Here is a 24,394-nt window from a genome sequence, read left to right as displayed (position 1 = left end):
TTTCGCTTGGGCGTGCAGGAAAGCCGATTCCGACAAAAAACCAGTTAAACGGTCTAGCACTCGGCGCGTCAGAGGATACGCCGTACAACGTGTACGTTGTGGCTCGCTCTCTCCCTCTCTGTGTCAGGTGTCGGCGACAAAAGGGAAACCGGAAACTATATCGCGTGCCAGTTGGTGGGCGCACGCGCGCCTATGCGCAGAGGGGCAGGCGAGTCACTCGAGCTTGAGAGGCACCTTTTCATTGTTGCCGGCGGAACAAGCGAAAAAAAGAATCGCCGGCGCTGTGCCGTGCAGTCGGTCGTACGAGCCACTTCGGGTAACAAGCCGCGCGAGCGAGAACCCAAACCGAACGGCGCAGGACTCCCGAGGATGAGCACGAGGAGATTGGCCGCGCTGACGACGCGCGCGCGACACGAGAGGCGTCGACGCGACCGACGAGCAGTCGGCCGCCGCTGGTGAGTGTGTGGCACTTTTGCTCGAGCGGGGCACGCGAAAATCGGCGCGAAGCTCAACCCCCGGAGACGCGACGGAACGGCGACAAGTGGCGTTTCGCAAGCCGCGCGGAGCCGACCGGTGACCCGGATCGGCCGCGCCGCCGAGCCACCAGGCCGGCGCGCTCGCGTAACGCCGCGGCGGTGCGACTGACCTATTACAATGGAGGAAAAAACCGAGCGGCCGCGGCCGGGGAGTGAAAGTAAAAAGCAATCGAGGAACGGCGTGCGCGGCTGCGCTTCGAGCGCGAGAAACCGGTCTAACGGCGCGGCGCGCGAGTCCTTATGACATAAGAGAACGCGCGGCGCGAGCGCGACTCCTACCACGGCGTCGCCGCGCCGAGCGCAACTTTCAGCTCGCACGCCAGCTCGCGCGCCAGCTCGCGTTTTACTTTCGATCGGCGAGCGATCGCGCGCGCTCCCCCGCTGGACGGCCAGCCGCGCGCGACACCTTCGGCAACGACGTCGGCGGCGCCTGCCGCAGTGCGGTCGCGCGAGTGTGCCATGTGCGCGTGACCGCGAGCCTCGGCGATGCCCACCCGAGCGCGCGACCGGCCGACATGTCGCTGATCGGCGCCACCTTCGGCTCGCTGTTCGCCGAGAGCGACCGCGTCGTCACGGCCCAGGAGCGCTACAACCTGGCCACGTTCATGGTGCTGTTCTTCCTGATAACCATCGAGGTGGTGCTGGTCAAGGTGGCCAGCTACGAGTACGAGCGCGGCGAGGACGAGCAGAGCTACGGCGAGCAGCAGCGAGACCCGGCCGGCGCGCTGCTCCTCGAGGCCGGCGACGATGCCTGAGCCGCCGCTCTCGCTGTCGCAGCACTCGCTCGTCGGGCGCGTCCGCTCCGCGGGCGGCCGCCGGGCCGCAGCAGGGCGCAAGGCGCAGCCCCCGCGAGCGACGCTCCAAACTACGCGGATCGACGATTGTTCGGCTGGCGCTGCTCGGGCTATATAGGTCAATGCGATTGCCCGCTCGTTGCGGCTCTCGCTGGCTCGCTGCGTCGTCAATTATTTCGTTCCGCGAGCTTCCAATCTCGCCCGAGCGTCACCGTCGCATTTCGCAGGCCGCGGCGAGTGCCGCTCCATTTCAGCCGCCGCCGCCGCCGTCGCCGCCGCCGTTGGTCGCGTTAATTACCGCAGCGCGCGACCGACGGCCGCTCGCTATTATGCAGCAGGTAAAGTGCATTTTTCTCCTACTTTCACTGCCCCGAAGACAAGAATCGAGGCGCGGACCACTCTTTCGCGCTGATCTACTCGCGTAATAAAGCAGCGCAGTCTCGCTCGAGAATCAATAGTTTTTTCCTATGCCGATGACAGCTTTCGTTTGCAATCTCGGCCCCCCTCCCCCCTTTCTCTCTCACGCTGTGACGGCGCGGCGTAAGAATAACAAAAAGAGAAAAAAACATGGTAGTTTGTCGGTGAGAAACAACGGCACGGTGTATATCAGATAAGACAAGCAGATAAGAGGTGCCGCGAGTGTGTGCGCGCACACAGTGGTGCGCGTTAAAAGCGTACACACTCGACACAGATACGTTAGTCCAAAGCTCTCGCAACTATTAGGCATTGCGCGAGAAATAGAAGCGGCGTGTGTTATAGCTCGCGCTCTCTGTCTCTGTCGCTCGTTTTCTTTTCTTTTTTCTTTTTAATTCTTCAAAATAGCGCATGCGCGCGCCGAAGACAGCGCGAGATAACAAGAAGGGAAGCCTTGAAACCGCGACTCGTACGCCCGTCAGTCATATAAGGTGCAAAAGTCTCATTTGTCAAATTGCACGATGTAGTTGCTTGCCAAGTGCTGCTGCTGCTGCTTGTTTTCTTTTTTCTGTTTTTAGAAAGTGGCGTACTTTATACAGCTATTGTGTTTGTTAAAGAGAGGCAGAGCTCGATGGTTATGAAAAACTATGTGTGTGTGTGTGTGTGTGTGCATGCGTGTGCATGTGGATGTGCGCGTGCGATCGTTTCGCGAGTGACACGCTTTCCGCACGCACGCGGTTCTTGCTTTATTGCTCATTTTTTTTTCTTTTCGCGGGACGGGTCGTTTAAATAACCGCACTCGCCGTACTCGCGAGCCATCGTTACGTAATCGCAACTACGAGCTTATCGAGAAAAAAAAATGAAGAAATGTCGACCGCTATCGCGCCGCACGCATACGCGTATCGCGAGATAACGAGCGTGCAGTGACGTAAGCGCAATCGGCGATCGTTCGAGCTACAATAGATTTCCCGTCCGACGATTCTTTGCCGTTGGCGACAATAAGCTTTTCACGACGTCGCCACTCGCCGCAGCCGTAACGCGCGCGCGAGCGTTTGCGTAGATCTCTTAATCGCTTTGCTCAACCGTGCTCGCAAAGGCCGCCGCTGCGCAATCGACTTTTGCTCAACGCACCTAAATGAAGAAGAAGAAGAAAAAAAAAGAAAAATCATATACGGGATGTTGGAGAGGTAGAGAGCTCGTCTTTCGACATAAGCCGTCCAGTGTGAGAGAGGGGACCGATTTCTGCACACGCGCACATTCCACGATTCTCGAAGCAGGCGAAATACGCGGCGTTTTACCTAGCGAAAGGATGCCGTCGCGATATATAAAATTAACGTTACCTTGCTCACTGCTTTTCCATGCCGTGCCGGTGTAGCATTGGCGCGAGGCAGCCTTCGAAATTTAATTTCGCGCGTCATCGTCATCTTTTTCTGCTTCTTCTGCCCTCCCTCGAGGCTGCTGGCCAGCCTCGAATCCATTGTGCTTCGGTGCGCTTCATCCCAGTTGCACTTTCCTCGTTAGTTCGCTCGTTCTATCGTCATTTACATTTTTATCGGAAATTGATTAGGCACTCCTCTTCCAGTACCCTCTCCGTCTGGGGGCAAAAAGTGACGAGAGAGAGAGAGAGAGAGAGAGAGAAAGGTTTGGAGCAACGCATCTCAAAAAGTTTACTAATGGGCTAAGGGTCGCGAGCGAGAAACGATGGTCATTCGATCGAGGATGATCGACCGAGTTTGTGCAAATTAACCGTCGGTAAATGGCACACGATCACGGAAGAGAGATGCTGGTTCTAATTGGAGGACTGCTCGTCGTCTCCTTCTTGTACTTGGTGGCGGCGATGAAGAAAGACGGTAATCTGCCAATGAACTTATGTAGAAGTCAGGCGTACTTTAGCAACGTCATTTACAAGCTGTACGAATTGCGTACATGTAAAACGCGATCGTTTAATTTTCTTCGAAGCCGCATAAGAGGCTTTACCGAGCCTCCGATTCGGTAAAATCACGTACGAAGCGAATGGCTGGCCTGGAAGCTCGATGTCGCGCTGGTCGAAAATACCTGCGCTCCGGCGAGCTGCATCACTTATTAAAAGGGGGAGGGGGGAGCGCGAGGCCTTGACCTCTGGCGCGCGCGTGTCGCGCAATTCGGAGTGTCGTCACCTATAAAAAGCCCGTGCTCGGCGGGCAAGGGTCGGGCAGGGTGCTCCGCGCGCCCTACGATCGAGGATCAGTGTTTCAGAGCTGAGATTCGTCTCGAGCCGACGTCGTAGGCGCGCACGCGTGGCCTCCAGAAAGACCAGTCGTCAAGAGAAAGAAAAAAGGGCACAACGCGCAATGTGGTCAGCGAGACGCGCCGAGAGCGAATTAGCTCGGAGTCGTTACACGCTTACGCATTTTGCAGATGCAGCAGCGCAGGACGAGCGATCCGAGCAATCTGATAAGCCCAGAGATTCGCAAACATCGTCTGTCGATGTGACTAATATGGAATGTAGTCGATCTAGTCCTAAGTATGTTTGCTCGATATGTGGGTCAGAGACGACGATCAAGGTATATATATGTATATATATAAATTGTCCGACCGATCGATGCGATGACATTTCCATTGCACGCTGATTTATCCGGCCAGATTGAGGAAAAAGTCGAGGAGTCGACCACGACGACATTCGAGATCGTCGAGGATGCGACTGGTTGGCTGCGCTTCGACGATAATAGCTTGCGCCGAGTGCCATTCCCCGAGGCTGGGGTAGATATCGTAGATCGCAAATTAAAAAGTACGTACAGTGCTCGCACGCGTGCCCTTTTTAATACGACGCCTCGACGAACAAGGAAGCACGTCGCGCGCATTGTATTTTCTTTTGCAGATACGGAAGACTCGCTGTGGCGAGAAATAGACGAGCACCGCTGGGACGACGGCGACATCTTAACGTACACCGAGTCGTGGACGGAGAACTGGTTGTTTCGCAGAAAGAAGGAGAGCAGCGCGCGCGAGGACACGGCTGGCGTCTCGTTCAAACCTGTCTCGATGTTCGTGCCGAGCACGAGCGCGAAATGTCGCGCGATGATCGGCGATCAGGACGTCGACGAGATCTCCGACCTGTCCGACCTGTCCGACCTCTCCGACGGCTCCGACGGCTCCGACGACTCTGACGGGATGGCGAGGAGGGAGGCCGACAGCGCGACGGCTAAATATATCTACGACCAACGCAGTCGCGTATTTATAGACGGCAGATCGAAACACCATGGCGAAAACTTGGGTTTGGCCGCCGGCAGGCCAGACCAACCAACCGCGAACGGCCAGGCGAGCTCGCCGGACGACGACCGGCCAGCCGGCCGCGAGGGCCTGGCCGATCACGAGCCGGCCGACAACAGGTACCCGCTCTGTTTTTCATGGCCGACCCGCGCGCTCTCGGCTCGGACCGCGGCTCCGCATTTAAGACTGCGACGCAACGTCTCTCTCCGCAGGTCGCGCTACAGAAGCGAGCTGTTCGTCGAGGCGCGTCACGCGGCTCGGAGCTGCACCATGGGCGGCGGCGACGACGGCGTTCCATGCTCGGCTGCAGACTCTCGCTTGACTTCGCCGCCGAGGCCGGGTGAGTACTCGACCAAGCTGCGATGAAAACGAGGAACGAGACTGTTGACGATGCAGGTACGATCGCCGATCGCGAGCACCGCAAGTGGCAAACTGCGGCGCCAATGGAGAACAATCCCTACAGCGAGGAGAATCTGCAGAGGAGGCTCGCGGAGCGGAGTCGCGCTCCGAGGTATTCCAGTGGCTCCAGGTAAGGGGACGTGCAAGCGGCGAATGTTCTCCTGGTCGCGTGCCTGACTGTGCGTGTGACTTTTGCCGGCAAGCCTCTTCGGAATGGCGCGAACAAACGGACTGGACAACGCAAGAGCAGTCGTTGCCGACGGCATCCAGTTCGAGACGATGGACTTACCGCCTGAAAAGTCTAGTGCACGCTGCGATAACGATGCTCCAGTGACGACTGCCGAGAGCAGATCAGCTGCCGCCGGCCAGTCAATTGTCATCGATTGCGAGAACACGGATACTGCGATGGTCACGCGACCGAAGGAAGACCAGATCCCCAGGTGCAGGCAGCCGCCGTTGGCTGGAAGGCCGAGCCCGAGAGGATCGGGAGGCAATGACGTGGCGCGCGCCGCAGAAGACGCGGCTAAAAATACATCGGGCAAATCGAAGCGCAGCGACGGCCATGCGATCCAAGTGACGAGGAACGATGCGACGATCAATGAAGCCGATTGCGCCGGCTCGGGCGGCCGCGCGCGCGATCAGGCGATATCGCTGCCGTCCGTGAAAAAGCTCGTCGAGGTTTTCAGCCAGAAGCAGAGAGCCGCCACGGGTGCGGCGCCGGTGGCAGCGACAGCGACCAAGCCAAAGGTAAAGGCCCTCCCGAACGAGTCGATTAACAATTGACACGCGCGTGCCGTGGCGGATAACTAAAACCGTTTGCGACCATGTCGATCGATGTGCCTATAATGTATCAATTGCATTCTCTCCTTTGTCCATTTAGGACCGGAGCGACGGCGACTCGCAGCAGCAGCAGCAGCAGCCCAAACTCAAGCGAGTAGAAAGGACTGCGCAGCAGTCGGCTCCACCCCTGCATTTGCATAGTTTGACGGCTAGATCGCTTTCGAAAGAATTTCGAGAAGGATTGCGCTGAGGAGATTGCGTCTGATTGCTGAAACGCGAATGAATGCGTCAATGAGCAATAGAGCGAGAACGAATGGTTTCTATATGTAAATATAAACGTTGCATCGTGTATGCCTGGCTTCGTCATTTTTTATTTGATTTGAAAGAAGCTCGCAGTACGTTTATCCCTGTAACGCAAGAAAGTTATATCGTGAACAAATTTACGAATCAAATTAATGGATAGTGCCGAGACAAGAGACTGCAATTATTTTAGATTGGATGTACACGATGAATTGTTGATAAAATGCTTATATTGTATCTGCAATGGAGTTGTATGTTATTATGATCAGCGTAGTCGTGTTCAATAAAGTTTGTGAATACTCGATCGGAAACCTAATTGTTTCTGTAACAAAGTGAATTTCAATGGAAATAAGCTTCGATCAAGTGTTATCGAGCGAACTGCTGCGAACGAACGAGAGTGGCATTTTTATCGATGTGCTCAAAGATCGCTTTCGACGACCACTAGACGGAGCTACGTTCCGGAGCATTGTCACTCGGACACGTCGTGCCGGCAATGATTGCCGAACGATTCCAAAGATGCAGGTAACGATACCGTGCCAATTGTTGCCTCCACGCAGTTCACTCGCGCGCTTATCGGCTATTCGGTGCGGCCGCGTCGCGCACGAGAGACTCGTCTATGACGTGGGATAGCGTCGTAATAGAACTCTCCCGTATCAAACCAGTTTATTTTCGCCCGTAACAATTTGACGAAATCACGGGGAAAAAAATCAAGCGGAATCGCGGCGCAGTAATCTTCTCTGACGCTCTTGACAAATAGCCGCGCATGGGTCGATTGGCTTTCATCTTCATTGGACGTCCGGCCGGGATATAATGGGTCGCGATGCGGAAACGCTGTCTACGCGACTCGTCCACTTGGCGCGTGAGTAGCAGTACGGCATTGTTATCGCGCGCGCGCGTCCGTGTGTATATGTATCCGTCGTCTCACGCGCTATACGAATGAACGCCACCTGCGCAGTAGCGCTCCGTCTCTCTCTCTCTCTCTCTCTCTCTCTCTCTCTCTCTCTCGCTCTAATAAAAAAAACAACCGCGTGAGCGTTTACCAATTTATATGTCGTCCTATTAGCCCGCAACCCACTCCAACTTGCCTTTCTTTTTCGCGTGGGCGCTGGTAAACGGCTCGAGTGGCTTATTTCGCTTCCATATAGTGTTTCACTTTTTCTCCTCTCTCTCTCTCTCTCTCTTTCCGTTGCGAAACGGCGTACGTATATGATTCGATTTAGATGGAAATCACGGTTTGGCGTGGAAATTCTTTATGGATTTTTTGAGTAAACTATCTGCTCATTGGGTGGGCTTAAACTTTATTTCGCTTGGTTTGCAAGTATTCAATTATATTATTGTCTTCTCACAAGAACATGGACTGCGTATGCTTATTTGGAATATCAATTGGAATTAACATCACGATCAACGCGTTAATTGAAAACAATTGGAACAATACACTTAATCAGGTAGTTCAAGTTTTTCACTCTGACTAAATGAAAAAGATAAGTATAATGTGCCACGATAAAGCACGTCGACAAAGAGTCCCCTAAGTAATGATTACTCTGGCAAGCTCCTGTAGACATGTAACCGAGAATCCGTAGAGCCAACTTTTAATCGCGATATCTCCGCCAGGAAAGAGATAAAGTTATACGGGCACCTACCTATCCGAGAGAGAAAGAGATGAAGCTAGGTTAGGTATATACATATATGTACTCACAGGTGACGAGTGTAAGAGATAGGTGGAGAGAGCGCGTGAGTGAGAGAGAGAGAGATACTTGACGTGTGCGCTGCCCGTCGAGTCGAGTTCGTGTGTTAGCTGGATTAAATATCCTCGCGGCATATATACACACGTAGATTTACGAGAACAATAATCCTTGCGTGGATAAGGCACATAGGTGCGCCTCGACATTCTTCTCTCTCGTTCTTTCCTGCGAAGAAGGGAGCTCTCCGTGAAAATGCGATAGAACATACCAGCTGCCTATAGACAGAGATTACAGTAAGCAGAGTAGTCCACGGATTTTCCAGGTATATAATTATGCGCTCTCGATAAGTGTTAACTATTTGAATATCTCATTTATGCTTCGCGCGCGATTAAAAAACATTGTCGCATTTTATGTGAGTATAGAGGCGAAAGCCTAACCTGAGTGCGCTAGAAAGATACGGTGGCTATATACTATACTAAGTTTCAAGGTGGTGCTCGACGTTCTATCTATCTATTATATTCGGTTTCGCGAAAGAAGCATAACTTATTTGCTTTCTTGACACTTCGAATTTTAACTAGATTTTAGTTGAATAGTGGTATTTGATGATCAGCATTGACCTCGTATTGAATTAGAGGGAAAGCTACATTTGTCAAACAATGATTAAGTGTTCGTTCTTCTAATGATATAGTTATTTTATGTTTTTTTTAAAATAGATCTTCATTATGGCTATTCCACCCTTAGTAAGTTCAACTCCACCGCCTTTGGACAATTTTGGAGAATCTGATGATGATGAGTTTGGAGATTTCACAGCAGCTGGAATCGATGGTATGTTATACTTTTATTGCAGCAGTTGACATGTACTCATTTATATATTTCTTTTAAGGATTGTCACTGGCATCAGATTCTCCGCAAAAAATTTTATCTCCAGTGCCCACGCCAACACCTTCTCAATGTGGTACACCAAAAGTCAATGGTATAACAAGTACCTTGTCAAAACTGGTTATATGCAAGGATGATGAGATCATCAGAAAAGAAACTAATGACGAGATTTTGATTGTGGAGAAAACTAATGACACAGTGAGCCAGATAAATTTAGAGGATAGGACAGATAGTGATAGAAGTAAAAACAGTGACTTTGATAATGATTTACCTTGTATTAGCAGCTTAGACATGCTTGATAGCAATGATGTGAAAAATTTGAGGAGCAATAGTGGTAGTTTAAGTCATCGAGGTGATATTCAAAAAAGGATTATTAATAATGATGTAGTTAGTAGTAACAATAGTAGCTTAGATGATAGTGGTAAAACAGGAAGTGAATTGGAAGATTCGTTAAGCAATTTAGAGATTAATGATGAGCCTGAACCTTTGAGTTTAGTTCTAGATGACCCAAACAGCATTTCAGATGCACAGCAAAATCTAGAAGATGATTTTTATGAGTATGACGATTTTAAGGATCCACTTGAACAAAATAGTCCTGTTAGAAATAAATCAATTGAAAATCAGACAATTCACATTAATGAGCATTTTCAAGAAACAAAAGTACAAAATGATTTATTTACAAAGTTTGATGTGTCACCTATAGAACAGAGTAACGATAATAGTGAATCTTCATCGTCTGCTAATGATCATATGCAAACAAAAACAAGCACTGATTCTGATACTATCAATAACACTAATTATGATTCTGAAAATACTTTAGAAATATCACATTTTTCTCTAGATAAAAATGAACTTAGACCTAGAGAAGATGAATTTCAGACATTCACAAGTTATCAATTTGAAGGTTTGCTGAGAGAAACAGCTATTAATGAAATCAATTATGATGGGAAGGATGTGAATTCTAAACCAGCTAATTTTAGCTTAAGTTTTGATGACTCTATTGAAGAAAAATCAAATTTAGATTGTGAATTTGTAAATAATCTAGACAATTCTAATAATTGTATTATAAATGAAAATGTGAATAGTTATCAAAAATCAAAAGTAAATTTTGCTGATTTAAAGACTGCTGATACAGTTAATGACGATTATTTCCAATCTACAAATGCCAAGAATATTCAATATGCAATTTACAACAATGATGATGTTGGAACTTCTGAAAATGTTACTAGTATCAGTCCGAGAGAAGAAATTGACTGTGATTTTAATGACTTTCAAAATCAACAAACGCTTCATGAAGAACCAGTATTTCAAAATGGTTTTGATGACTATGATAGTCTGAAATCAAATCAAATTAATGACAAATCAGGTGATCATACCAATGATAGCTTAAATGATTTTCAATCTCCACTGCCCAACTTTGATGTTGATTCTGTCAATAAAAACATTCATGAAGTCATGTATAATAGGTCTAGTACATTTGCTATACCTGAAAAATCAATAAAAGTAGATAATGAATTCATGGATTATCAAGCTGGAAAAATGGATAAAAGTGAACAATCTGAAACTTTCCAATCAGCAATGAATGATATGGATGACGATTTTGGCGATTTTGCTGATTTTTCATCTGCTCCCATAGAAAATGTTCATATAAATATAGATAATAGTCAAAATCTTGCAAAATCTGAACTTAATTATATCAATGATGACTCAATGGATGATTTTGATGATTTTGCTGATTTTGAATCTTCCGCACCTGTAGTTGATAGACTGCCTGTTAGCTTAAAAGAATCTATAAGTCAAATAGAAAACAAAAATGTAAGTTTTATTTACTTTTTATATTAAATTATACAATACATCAGGCACACACTTTACATTTTTAGAAAAATACATTTTATAGTTAAAATTTACTATTTTTTGTAGCAATATAGAACATAATGTTGCTCTTCTAATGATTATGTGTCAATGTGACATTTAAATATGTTTTACAGGCAGCAAACAAGATTGAAGATATAGTTAGCAATATGTTCCCCTCCTGTACCGAATATCTAGAAACAAATTTACACCCTTTAATATCTAAGCAAGACGATATATGGAACAATTTGAAAAGCGTTGAAGAAACTAATGCTCTAAGTTACCAATGGTCAAATAGTAGTAGCAACAATGCTCTATTAAACGCTCTAGGCATTGATTCACGTAATATTGTAAGTTCACTCAACGTTAGAAACAAATCGTTTCTCACGAATATTTTAATTAAAAATAACAAATTTGTGCTGTCAGTTATTTGGACCAAGGTGGAATCCCAACATTCCAAGATTTGCAGCTAATTTAGGTTTTTCACCATTAGAGCCTGTAAAAGCTTCTGCTGAGGCATTTATGAGTATGCCGCCTACTTCCACAAAATCACCAAACTCGTCCGCTACCGAGGTAAGTTTCTCGTCGTTCCTATTAATATTCAGTTGACGTCAGCATATTAATTACGTTTATTAATTTTTCAACAGGAAATACCTGCTGCTCAATTCGATTGGAATAGTTCAGGACTGGTAAATCCATTGGATGGAAGTGAGTACACACGTTATGTTTTGATCCAATTTGTATGATATTAGTTGCTTACTAAATTAATAAGTATTACGAATTAGATGTATGTTTGCTTGGTTCTTGGTTTAAAGTTTCATTATTTGTTATTGTTGTTTACTTAAATAAATTTGGCTTCTTATGGTGGAGATTTACTTGTAATTAACTATACAGGTGGCGGGTTATCTGCGCTTCTACCATTGGATTTATTATACCCTTTCGATCCTCTACTATCATCCCATTGTTCCGCTCATTCTGAATCCTACCATCATGATCCTACTTCTACAAGGAGTTCTATATACAATTGTAAGTGAATAAAGCTAGTTTTCCTAGAATTCCATTTCTTTGTAATGCACAAGTTAGTAGATATAGTTACCTTTTTTTTCATCCATATAAATCTAGCAATGTCAAAAGCATAGAGCTTGCTTTAAGATATTTAAAATAATTGACTAATCTCACATTAATCTTCGTTATAGACCCTCCAGAAACTAGTTCCTCGCAAGACTTCAAACAATCACAATCAACAAAGTCACAGATATCGGCTAGCCACCAAATTAGCAGTCCACCAAAGCCACAAAAGCAACAACAAATGCAAACTTCTAGAATAATTGAGCCGCTGCCCGGACCAAGTACTATAGACTGGAAGAAAGCAGATACAGAATCAAGATTACGAAGTGAAGTGCAGAAGACTTCGAAAGTTTCGCAAACTACAAATAAATCGTTCCTCGCAAGCAGTGCTGCTTCTAGCAAGCTAGATGCTGCAAGACCTGATAGTAGTAGATCCGAAGTGTATAGGTACGAACAACAACATCGCAAATCTTCGCTCAACAAAAGAGAACATTTACAAAACCCGGAACATGTGGTATTAGATAGGTACGGTCGCCCGATGACTGTTTGTACAGATACAATGAAAGTATTGAAACAATTACCGGATATATCGTTTCTGAGTGCAAGAATGCTGCTTCTCAGTCCTGAACAGAAACAAGTCGTTCCGGATCTTGGTGCAATGATCAATCGTAAAATGCCTGGCTGAGTTACGACGGTCTGAATACGAGTTTGAAAGGGTAATCAATATCTTTGATCAGTTTGTAGATAGCAATTTCTTTAGTTTCGAATGAGTTGATTTTGTATATTCAAAATAAAATAGAAAAGAGATAGGAATTCTAAAAAAAATTTGTGTTCATAACAATATGAAATAAAAGCTATTAACTATTAAAAGCTATTAACTATTAAAATCTATTATTATAAATTTGGTGCATTTAATTTTAATTAGAAATAATTTCTTGAAATCAAATGATTTTAGTTTTCAAATAAGATACAAATTATAAAACAGCAAAAAAAGATAATAAAAATGGATTTGCTTATAATTTCGTTATTCTGGAAAAATTCAATAACGTCGACATTGCGCAACTTAACGATTTTAGTAGTTGCATGCTCTGTGATTGCGTGTTAGATTACATTTTTATTGTCGTTGAAGACTAAAATTTCGATAAATAATATATTTTTAACGTTGTTAAAATAAAATCAAACGAACTATTGATAAACTGAATTTGAAATACCTTTCAAACCTGCATTCAGGCCGACATAACTAGTACTTTTAAGGCGCTATCCTTACTAAAAATTGAGTTCGAGCACAATTAGATTTTATTTACATTCGAAAACTGTCATATTTTACATTCCATTTATGCTGTAGAGATTGTAAGTTTAAGGCAATTTTACAGAAACAATGTTATCAAGTGATAAGACTTCAAAATATTGATGCGTATTAAAATAGATTGTATAAATGTTGATTTTTGTCAATTGTGAAACGTAAGTAAGATTGTCGTATTTTGTACTTATCAATTATGAAGTAGAAATCGATTGGTTAATTATTTACTGATTAAGCAATTTAATTGCAATTTTCGTTGAGTGTATTACAATAAATTTCCATATCGATATATTTGAAGCGTCAGTCAAATTGACGTGTAATTTTAGAAGATACATTTTTACGTGATATATTTGAGCAACAAAGTTCATATTTGTCATAATTTGTTTTGTAGCAGACCATTTCGTTAACAAAATATAGGAATTTCATGTTTCGAGATTTGGTCTACATTCTAGTCCGCTAAAAATGTTGTATAGTACTATATTATATTTCAAGTATTATGCACAATTGTTTTATTGAAGCAGTTATAATATATTGTTGTTAATTTTCACTAGGGAATATCACACGGCATCTCAAAGATCGCTTGCATAATTTTCTTGGGTTATGGGCTTTTAATAACATTATTCTTTGATATTGATACGTATCTCAAATAATTTTACTTACTATAGAATCAAGCTTAGTTAAGTAGTACGTTTTATCACACAGAAAACGCTTGTACTTAATTGATTTAAGCAATGAACGCTACCCTTCAGTCAAAAAATAAAAAAAAAAATAAAAAAAGAGAGAAAGTTGATAACTGATGCAGAATGTCAAATCAGGTATCTATCATTACATAATACTAACTCAACAAGTACCTTTCACAAGTACCACAGTGACTTATTGAGGAACAGTTTTCAAACATCTAACAAACTTTATAACCTACCACATGCTTCATTAAAGTATGTAAAATAAACAAAAAGTTCAAATCAATTTTCAGAAGTTAACTGTAGTTCTCTCATAATTGAATACAAAATATTAAATAGAATATAAGAAGTGCTTACTGCTCACGTGTAATTTAAGTTTTCTTCTACAGTAAGAAATTTATTACTTTTTTAAGATAGCTTGTGATGAAAAATAACATTCAAAAGATACCTTGCAAATATGTGAAGATATAATTTTTGATAAATCACTTGCTTGTGTACCTTAAAATAAGTTCATTTCTGTAATTATTCATGTGCGTACTTAACTGCATCACTATCAATACTTGTGAGCATTACAATATTCATAAGATATTTGTCAATAGCTACCAAATATATTAAGTTTGTTATTTAATAACAATAATATTGTAACATATATTTTATGTAAATTATTGTGGATGAAAATATAAAAAACTTGTTTAAAATTTCTATCTCATATTAAATTATTCCCAAACTTACCTATTTTGGTTAACTTTCATTTGTTCTGCAATATACAATTACGATTCAATTTAAAATTAATTAATAAGTTAAACGCTATAAAATGATAGTAGGAAAAAAGCCCTGAACATAATTATTCTACCACAAAAGTGCTACAGAATGTTTTGAAAAACTTTCTGCAAGCGATTTAATAATCGTTGCAATGAAGGAAGTAATTTTAAATGTATAAAAAGCAATAACGTTTTTCCTATTCATGACTTTAAATGTTATAGATTAAAAACTTCTATTGGCTGATAAATCACGAGAAAAACCAATGAAAAAGTCAATGCACGTACTGTAGCGCCATCTAGGCTCAGTTTTCTACTTGAATTTGCCAATCGGATGGAGCGTCGTTATAACGCAAACCCGTCGGAAGAAAATTGAAAAAAGAAAAACAAAGTGCAAAAATCGCGCGCGTAAAGTGTCATTGACTCATTTACACTTTATTATCATTACCAATTACATTTGTCGATAAATACGTTCAGAAAGGCATTGTTTATGAAGTTGTACGACGGGTCCATACTTGTTTTACGAAACAGCTGCGTAGTAAGTGTAACGTTTTTGTTTTGTCGTATGGGATGCTACATATGTAGGTTATAGCTTATAAACCGCTTATTTCTGAATATTTCTACAGAATCCAGTTTCATTTTTCAAATTTCACATCAATATAGTTAAGACAATGTAAAATCATCATAGATCATTTTCATTTATTGAAAGATACGCGTCGAATTTATACAGTGGTGCATATCATATGTTGCGCTATGTCTTTGTTTTCAAATCCAACTGTCTAAATGTGAAAACTTTTTTAGGTGAAAAAGTACCAGCATAATGACACGAATTACAAGGAGTAGGCAAACTGCAGTATCAATTGTTGAAACTACAACTAAAAAGAAAACTACAGTAAAGCTTACTACTACTGGTACAGTAACAAAGAAAATCGTTGGCAAAACAAGATCCAATGTTAAAAAAGCATCCAATCAAGATGAAAATACAGTGCCCTTTAGTCAAATCAATAAAACATCCAAATCTAAAGATTCAAGATCAAAAGGATTAGTTGTAGGTACAAAGTTGCTTAATAATGATGAAGAGCCACATAGTATAGTTTTAGGATTGAAGTCTCCAGTTCTGCGTGACAGAACTAATACAACTAATACAACAAATGAGCTTGCCAAAATAGATACTGTTTCAAAATTACCAGAAAAAATGCCATCGGCTGGAAATATGACATCAAATGCCAAACGAACTACTAGAAATGCAAAGAAACAAAGTACTTTAAATATAAATATTTTGCAAAGGTCTACAGAAAGCTACTCAATGAAAACACTAAGAGCTCGAGCAAAAGATCATCATAGAAACAATTTCTCAAATAAAGATCTTTTACATAATAATAAAGCAATTGAAACATCATTAGAGGAAAAAGATACTAATAGAAATTTGAATACAAATCAAGAACAGTCATTATCTGATAAAGTTAAATCTGAAACTGTTCGTACAATGAAAAAAGCTATGAAAAGAAAAAATATTTCTGTGGAAGATATAGAAAGGATTTTAAATGAGGATGATGGTAAGGAAATAAGCGGTCATGAAACATCTGATGATGAAGAAATCGAATCTATCCATGAAAAAAATTATAAAAAAGATGGGAATAAAACTAAAAAGTTTTTCAAACACAAAGGTATTGTTGAAGAAATGAAATCAACTATTCATACAAAGAAAAATTTGGTTCAAAATACCACAAGCAGAGCAACTAAGAAAGTAAAAAATAATGATAGTACATTTAGTCCCAAAGTGGTTAATGGAAGGCAATCTATTAAACCAGAAAATAGAAAATTGCGCACAAGGGTAGCGAAAAATTACTGTGAAACATCAAGGCTTTCAAATTCCAAAAATGAAGCCAAGAAAGTTATCGATAAACCCATTGAAAATGATCACAAAGGTGTACCTATTTACAAAAATATCAAATTATCTGAAGAAGAACATAAAATAGAAACAGATCAAGTTTATGAATTTGAAGCATCTCAAGATGATGGTCAAAAAAGTAAAAAGAGGAAAAAGACAGTCAAAAGGCCAGCTGTCAAACGTGCAAAGAAAGTCACAAACTTGCCAATTGGTTTGGCTCCACAATTAAAAAGAAAATCTGCTAAAATTATCGGCAAGAATGTGCAATTTAAAGTGGAAAATTTAAATCGAGTAAATATGAATATAGTTCCACGCGAGAAAAATATCAATGATGTGATCAATACAGAGACAGCTACAATATCTAACAATGTAGAAACAAATTATGAGGTTCCTAATGAGCCTTCGCAGATTGGTAACAGTACATTTCAAGAAGCTCCAACCATCAAAATAGTGTCAAATGAAAAATTAGAAAGCAATAACAGATACCATTTAACTACTACCCCGGCAGCACTAAAAACAGCTGCTTCAGGAATGAGAGTATTTGATCATAAAAATTACAATATTTCTCAGCCAAATCAGTTGAAGAAAATGGCAAATCACTCACTAATGAGGGAATCCATGTCTCCTATAAAAAAGGTGATAGAAGAGTTTGATACTGGCAGTCCATGGAGAGTACCACCTGTTGAAACTTTCACTCGAATAAGGAGAGTGGTGCAAAGCACACCTCAGGTCAAGAGACAGGCTGTACTATATGAAAAGAAACCATTAGACCATATTGATAAGCTCAATAAAAAATCTTTTGGTTCAGAAGAAACAATTCACTTATCATCTGCAGCTCTTAATCAACTTAGTAAAGAGTTTAGTTTAGGAGATATGAGCACCATTAAGCAGGATGAACCAAGAAAATTTGGAACAGTTATTTCTAACTTGAGCTCATCCAAATCATCAACAAATAGAACTGGTTCAAGCAGTAATTCTGTCACTCAGAAATCCCCACCACAAGGTACATCCCTGCAGTCTATTAAACCAGCAAATAATCAACAGTCACCGGTTAAAGCAATATCACCTCCAGCTGCTGATCCAAACTTGCCTGTAAATTATAAGAAACTGGACATTGAGGATCCAACTATTAGTTTTGATAACAAGGAGAATATCAGCCCAAAATCATCTCCAAAAAAAAAAATCGTTGCACCAAGTCCTTTCAGATTTGAAAAAATACGGTCCTCCAAACGATTGGGTAAATATTATCATATATTATTTTTAGAATATTTCGTTATCTTATATTATAGTGTCTCGCATTATTAATATTAAAATTAATATTTATGTTAGCTGCAATTGCTTCAAACTCAATTTCACCTGAAAAGGTTTCCTCAACAAAAATTTACGAACCAGATGCAGAAGCTGGTCCGTCATGGCTCGACAAACCAAAACCTACGTTTATGAAACAAACGAATCTCAACAATTTCTTAAACCTGGTCGATATGCCAGGAAGCACAAATATTGCTACGCCACACGGTATTTTCGACGACGTTTGCTCTACACCAGTTAGTGGAAAGAAACCAAGAAAGTTTATTGAAGAAGCCAACATTGAAAATGCTTTTGGCTTTGATGATTTTGATTGTGACGACGCATCAAACGTTGAAAATGTCTCAGCAGTTAAGATCGCTACAGAAGCAGACGTGAAAAAAAGTGTGAAGGGAAAGCTGTTTCCAAAAGCAAGGGTAAAGTCTGCTGTACCATCGAAAATTTCTGGAAATACTGCGAAAAAGACTTTTTTTAAAGCTGTTTTGAAAAAGAAGGCAATTGAAAAGTTATCGGAATTTCATCAGAAAGCAGAAGAAGACAGTGATTCTTCTGGAAAAGATAGTGAAAATAAGAACGATCAACTGGTGCCATATACAGAGTCAGAAAACGACAAAAAGAAAACCATATTAGATGCTATTACATTTTCAGATACTTTTGATGTTCTTTCCGAAAACGGAGCAGAACTTGAAGCAAAAGTACCCGAAGAAATACCTTTATTTGTTGATTTGGAGCCAGTGCATTTTACAGATGTAGTATCTTTTAATTCAATATTATGTTTTGACTTTCTTTATTATTCGTTATTATAAAAATAATTTTATTTACAGCCTCCACGGAGATCGTACAACAAAAGAAAGCGAAATGTTTGTTTTGATGTAGGCAGATGCGAATCTTCAGACGACGAAGAGCACGAAAAGAAAAAAGAAAAAAGAAAGAAGCCTAAGGAATCTCATCTCAAGAAAGAAGAGAAAAAGCGCATGGAAGAATGGGTTAAAAATGTAAATAAGACGTTTGACGAGATTGAACATTTCGATTTAATAGTTGAGTAAACTTAAAAAAGTATAATTATTAATCAAAAAAAGAGAATGTGCGTAAAAAGTGATATAATATGTGATCGCTTTTGAACTTTATTATTTTTATATCACTCCTTTGTAAATATTCCTTCAGTATCGTGTTTAATTTTTTATAAGTTGGTTAATTAATAAAATAGTTTTTAATTTTTAGACCTTTTAAAAAGAACTATTTTAGGTTTGTTGGAGGTTTTCTTTTCATTATTAGAATTAAGAAATACGTGAAATTGTATGATTCGGTGATTTTAAATTTTTCCAAGTAAATATTTATGATATACTTGTAGGTAAGTGTATTCTAAGTGTATATAACTCATTGCGAGTTATATAAGTTCCATGAGAGCTCCAATAAATTATATAATTAAGTATTAAAAGTTACTGAAGAGTAGAAAGTTATAAGATAGTGTACTGTGCAATTACCATAGCACTAATTAATTTTAATATATAGTTTTCAGACCTCGTGAAAATTATATATTGTTTGCGATAGAGATTCTAATATTGACTAAACATCTGAATGGAAAAGTCAGATAACGCTCTAATTGTTTTAAGCGTATATATAGCTTTTCTACTTTTACACATTTTTTATTACTACTATTAAAGTCAAGCATGACTTCATGTCGTACACATAAAGCAACAATAAAAGACTTTGTACGTAGGACTGGGCTTTTGAATAAACAAAAAGAAAAAAAAAAACCATAATCTTATAAACCAACTTTTATTCTTCAACTCTTTTGCGTTTTCCGTGACAAAAGGCAGAGGCTTATCTCGAGTTTATTCGCACAAAGCAACTTGGCTTTTTCGCGCCAAGTTACTCACTCGCGGCCGATAAGCTTGTATGTACGACACGAATACACACATACTGAGTAATAAAAGTGATAATAATCGCATCGCGTGCACCAATTAGAAGTCGAATCCTTTGTGATCGCCATCGCAGTGGAGCTTTGATTTCTTGACAGCTTTTCTTTGCCTGATTTCTCTCTCGAGCGTACTCTTTATCACTTCTTCCTTTGTTTAGCTTGAAAGCGTCTGTATGATGAAATCCTTGTGTTTCTTTTTTTCTTTTGCTCGAGTTATACAAAGACACGTGCGACGTTATTTCCGAGCTTTCTTTATTAATTAAGAACAGATCCACAGTCTCATTCATGTAGATTATCTATGAATGATTCATTATAGCCCACATTCTTCGATTGATATTTAATCAAGAATCTTTTCATACGTTTTTTTTATCAATCTGCAGAGTTCAAAACACCTGTACTAAATTTATACGAATTTGTCGCATACTTGTGTTATGAAATAAGCACTCGTTCAAATAATAAATGTTTACACCTGTGTTAAATTAAAAATATTAATCATTCTGATATTATCATTGCTAAAATCTATAAGGAAGCTCCAGTTTGGTTTTTATGGCACTAGATGTGATTTAATTATTTCATAATTTTTTACTTTATTGTATTTTTATTTGTCGATGTCATTTATAGGTGTTATTTGTAACAGTTTGTAACGTAGAATCCCAGAGGATTTGTTATTTATAAAATCCTGATCCTATTCGGTAAATTTCTGGTCGACGTTCTCCAATCCCCTCATAAAATCGAAACAACGTATAAGCGTTCATTAACATTCAACGCCACAGCACCTCATAAAACCTATTTACTTTTTCAGAAAAGAAAGAACGAAAATAAACTTCAATTCCCAATTGACCATCGTGCCTGCACGCGAGGGAAGAACAATTAATAACACAATACAATATCCTCGAGTAAGACGGCATACGACATGCTTTGCATACAATGCCATTGTCAGGCCTTTTATCTCGAGCGAAGAAATCGGAAAAAGGACACGAGCGCGCGTCTTTATCTAAATTGTTATCGGGTGGCCGGATAGAAGACGATTCCGAGGGAGTGAGACGTTTGGAAATGGAGATAAAGTGATTTTTGTTATCGGCGATCCTTTTATTCTCCCGGCGATGCGGCCGTACATTGACATGGGTAACACACAAAGCCTCCCTTTTAAGCTACTTACCACCCGGTAGTTTCATTGTCTAATTTATGATAGACAGGCGAAAGGAAAAGAACAGAAAAAGCGGAAATGCGTCAATGCACTTTCAACGTCTTGTAAACTTGGGAAAAATGTTGATGCATCAAAAATTAAGCTTCTTGTTGGACGTGTACTCAGGATTCCTCTTTTCTTTCCTTTCGACAACACTTACAGTGCGTTGCGATATCTGTACTTTACTAAATAGATGATATTTCCTCCTTACAGTTCTTGTCTTTGCGAGTATATAAACACGCGAGGTCATTCGGAATATTACACGTTGATATTTGTATAACGTATACGGTATAGTTCCGTAGGAATTTTACGCGTTGATAAAACGAAGAAATGTTTGAGATAGCGTTTTACGTTGAATCGTCGAATTCCATTTCCATCGAACATAAAGTATGACGATGCCCTATTAGTGCTTCTGCAAACGTTCGAAAAGCAAGCGCGGGCATTTCTGCAAGCACCGAGGCAACCGAACCATTTTCCACGAGCGTAAGATCCACCGTCGAGTCCTCGCTGCTTGCACGTGTGCGTCGAAGGAAAGAAAAGCGAATCGATTAATAACGAAGCGAAGCAAGACGTCAATGGGAGCGCGACAAAGCTCTCGCGGTGCAATTTCTCAGGGCCGAGAGCCGTACTCTCTCGCGCGATTATTTCCTTTCGCGGCCTCTCAGACGCGCGCGTGCGCGCTCAATTTACGAGCCGCGATTCTCTCGATTTATGAGGCTCGCGCGATTGCTTTGCACCTTCGCACGCGGGCAGAGCCCGATGTACGATTGCGCGCGCGCGCGACGCGACAGAGCAGTATACGACGAGTTGCGCGAGCCGAGGAAATGGTCAATCTCCAACTCGGACGGTCGACGAACCGAAAGCGCTTTCGCGCTTTTGCGCGCGGACAGCGCTGAAATGCGATATTTGTTTGGCGAGCGATGAAAGCTTTCACGATTGTCATTGAAATGAGCGGAGGATAATTGTTTTCGCTGATCACATCGAGCGCGACGCCAAGCAGAAACGGATTTCCATCGAAAAGTGCAAGCGTCATCCGAGAGCGCTCGCTACTCACTTCCGTGAAAAAGACAATCGAGCAACGTCCAAGTCGGATAGTTCTAACGCACACCTGGTGGATAAACGAGCGAGAAGAACAAAAAGAAAACAGAAAAAGTGGCTTTTATTTGCCTTTCGCCGTCGCGCGCGCAATCTCGCCGCCTTTGTCCCGCACGTGCTGCGGCGCGCACGCGAAAACAGAGCGAGGCGTTGACTCACTTTTATCGGCGAGGGCTAGTCGCGCGAGGGTTCCCGAGACGTTCCGCGAGCAGAGTTATTAGGAGGGGTTCCGCGCCGGCGAAACGACCTCGCTTTCCTTTGTTTCCTTGGTTGTGTCCCGCTCCGCTTCGGCCGAATCTCCTTCGTGCTCGGATCGAGTTCGCAAAGACCGCGCGCGCGCGCGCGCAGCCGCGACGAGCACCTTTGCTCGCGATTCACGGCTAAAACGCGCTCCGAGTGCGCGCGCGCGCGCACGACGCAACAAAAGCGGGCTCACGTGCGGCAACGCGAGAGCGCCGGAGCTTTCGCCCGCGCGGCTTGTTCTTTGTGCGCCGCGCGGAACCGTTGTTCTCTCTCCAACTGCAAACGTTCGGCCGCGCGTCACTGATTATTGGCCGGGCACTGCGCACTTTGGGTCCGTGACGCGAACGCACGAACGCGCGAAAGCGCGAAAGCTCTTTATCGGCCGCGAAGAATGTTTCGGTCGCATTTGCTCGCGCGCCAACTGAAAAAACACGTTTATTTTTCTCGACGCCAAGCATCTCCTGCTCAGTCTTTATCGTGCGTCGACTCACGTATTGCGTTAGACTCGGCGACGGAGAGCAAAGACGCGCGCGCGATTGCGTTTTGCCGCGTTCGCGACACGGCCGACCTAGATTGTTTTTCGGCAAGGTCGCCGCGACGCGAAAACGCGGGAATGCGCGAGAAACCGAAGGAGACGAGAACGCACGCGCTGCCGTCTTCTCCCGGCGTGCGATCGGATCCAAGGATAGCCTACATTTCCTTGCTGGCGAGCGTTGCACGCGTCGAAGCCGCGGGTGAAGCGCGCAGCAATGACATTCCTGCGACGCGCGGCTCTCACCGAACGTTTTCTTTGGAATCCGAGGGAGACGTCGACTCGCGCGATCTTCTCCAGCGATCGTTGAGCGTGCTACGGAAAGCGATCGTCCGGTTCAGGGCTGTCGTCGCTCTGTTTTCAGAGAGCGACGCGGTGTTGCTCCCGCGAAAAAGAAAATGAACGAACGAACGAACGATCGTCGCGACCTTTTCCCGCGAGCGCCGAGAAAATATGGAGCATCGACGGAGCGAAATATCCTTGCGTCTCTCGCTAATATCCTTCGCGTATCGCGCGCGGAGAGAAAAAAAATCGATCTATCGGCGAACGAAATCGGCAAGGGCGCGCGCATACGCTGCGCCGTTAATGACATTCCTTGCGCCAGTTCTTTTTCCGAAGGAGCTCTCCGCGAACAGAAGAGCCTTGGATTCGCTGCTGTAGCTCAAGGACCATTGCACTGCGAATTCGATCGCGGATGCGAGCGAGAGAGAAAGAGAGAGATCACCTCCTTAGGGAAACTTTATTTTTAGAAACTAATTGCGGAGTTTTCTCTGAAGCGGATTTTTTTCTGCGCGACCTGATTCCCCGAGCGAGATTGATTTATGTATCGGTGATTTTTTTTTATGATTTCGCAGGAGCGAGAGCGAGAGCGAGAGAGAGCTATTAAGAGCCTTTTTTATTGGCATTTAGAAAACCGTGAGAGGCAGTAATTGCGTGAAAGAAGGCAGCGATCGATACGCGTGAAATGAAAAATACTAAATTTGAGAATTGGCCTTTCGAGAGCGCGGTACGGTGTATCCACTAAGCTATACGCGCGTGTGGTCTGCACCGTCTCTTGATATTTCGCGATTTCCCATACGTGCTTCTTGTCCGTCTTGTCGTGGCGTGACAAGCGAATTAACACTCGTAAACGGAGGCGCGCGAACAGGTAGCGAATAAACTAGACCGCGTGCGCGCATACCTCGCTGCTCTCCGAGAGGCATAGCGTCGCGCTGAGTCAACCGCCGCTTCTTCCAATTCTCCGTTCCCCCGTCTGCTGTACCTATACGCTTCCTCGTGAGTCATGTGCTTCTCGGAAACGCGCGAATTTCGAGAACACGAGTAGGGGGCGAGCTCGTTCGATGCGCCGCGGGGACGATCGGCAATCCGAGGGTGCCTCGTGCTCTTCCCTACGACAAGGAGGCCGTCCGAAGCCTATGCAGCGACTCGCTCGTAACAAAAGCCGCGCGCGTGCTCGATAACGCTCCCAGCCAGATAAGATTAGCGAGGCGAGCGAAATGAAAGAGAAATAAAGGGAAATCGCTGCAATTTCCTT

The 24,394-nt window shown here is 42.8% G+C and overlaps 3 protein-coding genes across 11 annotated transcripts; all 3 read left to right on the top strand.

The window, feature by feature from the left end:
- The first annotated feature begins 305 nt into the window (after positions 1-305).
- Positions 306-6,774, top strand: LOC131674052 (uncharacterized). Of its 5 annotated transcripts, none has more exons than XM_058952513.1 (9): positions 2,284-2,378; positions 3,327-3,594; positions 4,142-4,287; positions 4,367-4,511; positions 4,602-5,109; positions 5,203-5,330; positions 5,387-5,519; positions 5,593-6,136; positions 6,270-6,774. In XM_058952513.1, exons 2-9 carry the CDS (start codon positions 3,501-3,503, stop codon positions 6,417-6,419), a joined length of 1,848 nt encoding a protein of 615 aa, XP_058808496.1. In that variant the 5' UTR covers positions 2,284-2,378; positions 3,327-3,500; the 3' UTR covers positions 6,420-6,774. The 5 variants fall into 5 exon arrangements, with proteins under 5 accessions (XP_058808498.1, XP_058808497.1, XP_058808496.1 ...); XM_058952512.1 differs by lacking the exon at positions 2,284-2,378 and adding an exon at positions 3,092-3,260; XM_058952515.1 differs by lacking the exons at positions 2,284-2,378; positions 3,327-3,594 and adding an exon at positions 306-455.
- Positions 6,775-6,920: 146 nt separating this feature from the next.
- On the top strand, positions 6,921-14,598 carry LOC131674042 (aftiphilin). Of its 5 annotated transcripts, none has more exons than XM_058952490.1 (9): positions 6,921-7,328; positions 8,303-8,473; positions 8,865-8,976; positions 9,035-10,845; positions 11,019-11,231; positions 11,308-11,454; positions 11,529-11,589; positions 11,776-11,907; positions 12,078-14,598. In XM_058952490.1, the coding sequence occupies exons 3-9, from the start codon at positions 8,874-8,876 to the stop codon at positions 12,632-12,634; spliced, it is 3,024 nt and encodes a 1,007-aa protein (XP_058808473.1). In that variant the 5' UTR covers positions 6,921-7,328; positions 8,303-8,473; positions 8,865-8,873; the 3' UTR covers positions 12,635-14,598. The 5 variants fall into 5 exon arrangements, with proteins under 5 accessions (XP_058808473.1, XP_058808472.1, XP_058808469.1 ...); XM_058952489.1 differs by having other exon boundaries at positions 6,921-7,577; XM_058952486.1 differs by having other exon boundaries at positions 6,921-7,914; positions 8,168-8,473.
- Positions 14,599-15,034: 436 nt separating this feature from the next.
- On the top strand, positions 15,035-19,642 carry LOC131674023 (uncharacterized). The gene is made up of 4 exons (XM_058952455.1): positions 15,035-15,225; positions 15,489-17,815; positions 17,908-18,632; positions 18,708-19,642. The coding sequence occupies exons 2-4, from the start codon at positions 15,508-15,510 to the stop codon at positions 18,927-18,929; spliced, it is 3,255 nt and encodes a 1,084-aa protein (XP_058808438.1). The 5' UTR covers positions 15,035-15,225; positions 15,489-15,507; the 3' UTR covers positions 18,930-19,642.
- Positions 19,643-24,394: the final 4,752 nt, after the last annotated feature.

Source organism: Phymastichus coffea, unplaced genomic scaffold, assembly GCF_024137745.1.
Source record: "Phymastichus coffea isolate CEN01 unplaced genomic scaffold, Cenicafe_Pcof_1.1 PCOF00209, whole genome shotgun sequence".
In the NCBI taxonomy this organism is placed as follows: domain Eukaryota; kingdom Metazoa; phylum Arthropoda; class Insecta; order Hymenoptera; family Eulophidae; genus Phymastichus; species Phymastichus coffea.
This window is presented reverse-complemented; position numbering and strand designations above follow the sequence as displayed.

What these genes read in the sequence shown, in the direction of transcription:
- LOC131674052 (XM_058952513.1), top strand. Translation starts at nt 3,501, where the DNA reads ATGGCACACGATCACGGAAGAGAGATGCTGGTTCTAATTGGAGGACTG. An exon ending in GGTCAGAGACGACGATCAAG is followed by an intron (nt 4,288 to 4,366) that starts GTATATATATGT and finishes TTATCCGGCCAG; the next exon opens with ATTGAGGAAAAAGTCGAGGA. An exon ending in CGTAGATCGCAAATTAAAAA is followed by an intron (nt 4,512 to 4,601) that starts GTACGTACAGTG and finishes TTTCTTTTGCAG; the next exon opens with ATACGGAAGACTCGCTGTGG.
- LOC131674042 (XM_058952490.1), top strand. Translation starts at nt 8,874, where the DNA reads ATGGCTATTCCACCCTTAGTAAGTTCAACTCCACCGCCTTTGGACAAT. An exon ending in GGTAAATCCATTGGATGGAA is followed by an intron (nt 11,590 to 11,775) that starts GTGAGTACACAC and finishes TTAACTATACAG; the next exon opens with GTGGCGGGTTATCTGCGCTT. An exon ending in AAGGAGTTCTATATACAATT is followed by an intron (nt 11,908 to 12,077) that starts GTAAGTGAATAA and finishes TCTTCGTTATAG; the next exon opens with ACCCTCCAGAAACTAGTTCC.
- LOC131674023 (XM_058952455.1), top strand. Translation starts at nt 15,508, where the DNA reads ATGACACGAATTACAAGGAGTAGGCAAACTGCAGTATCAATTGTTGAA. An exon ending in ACGGTCCTCCAAACGATTGG is followed by an intron (nt 17,816 to 17,907) that starts GTAAATATTATC and finishes TATTTATGTTAG; the next exon opens with CTGCAATTGCTTCAAACTCA. An exon ending in AGCCAGTGCATTTTACAGAT is followed by an intron (nt 18,633 to 18,707) that starts GTAGTATCTTTT and finishes TTTTATTTACAG; the next exon opens with CCTCCACGGAGATCGTACAA.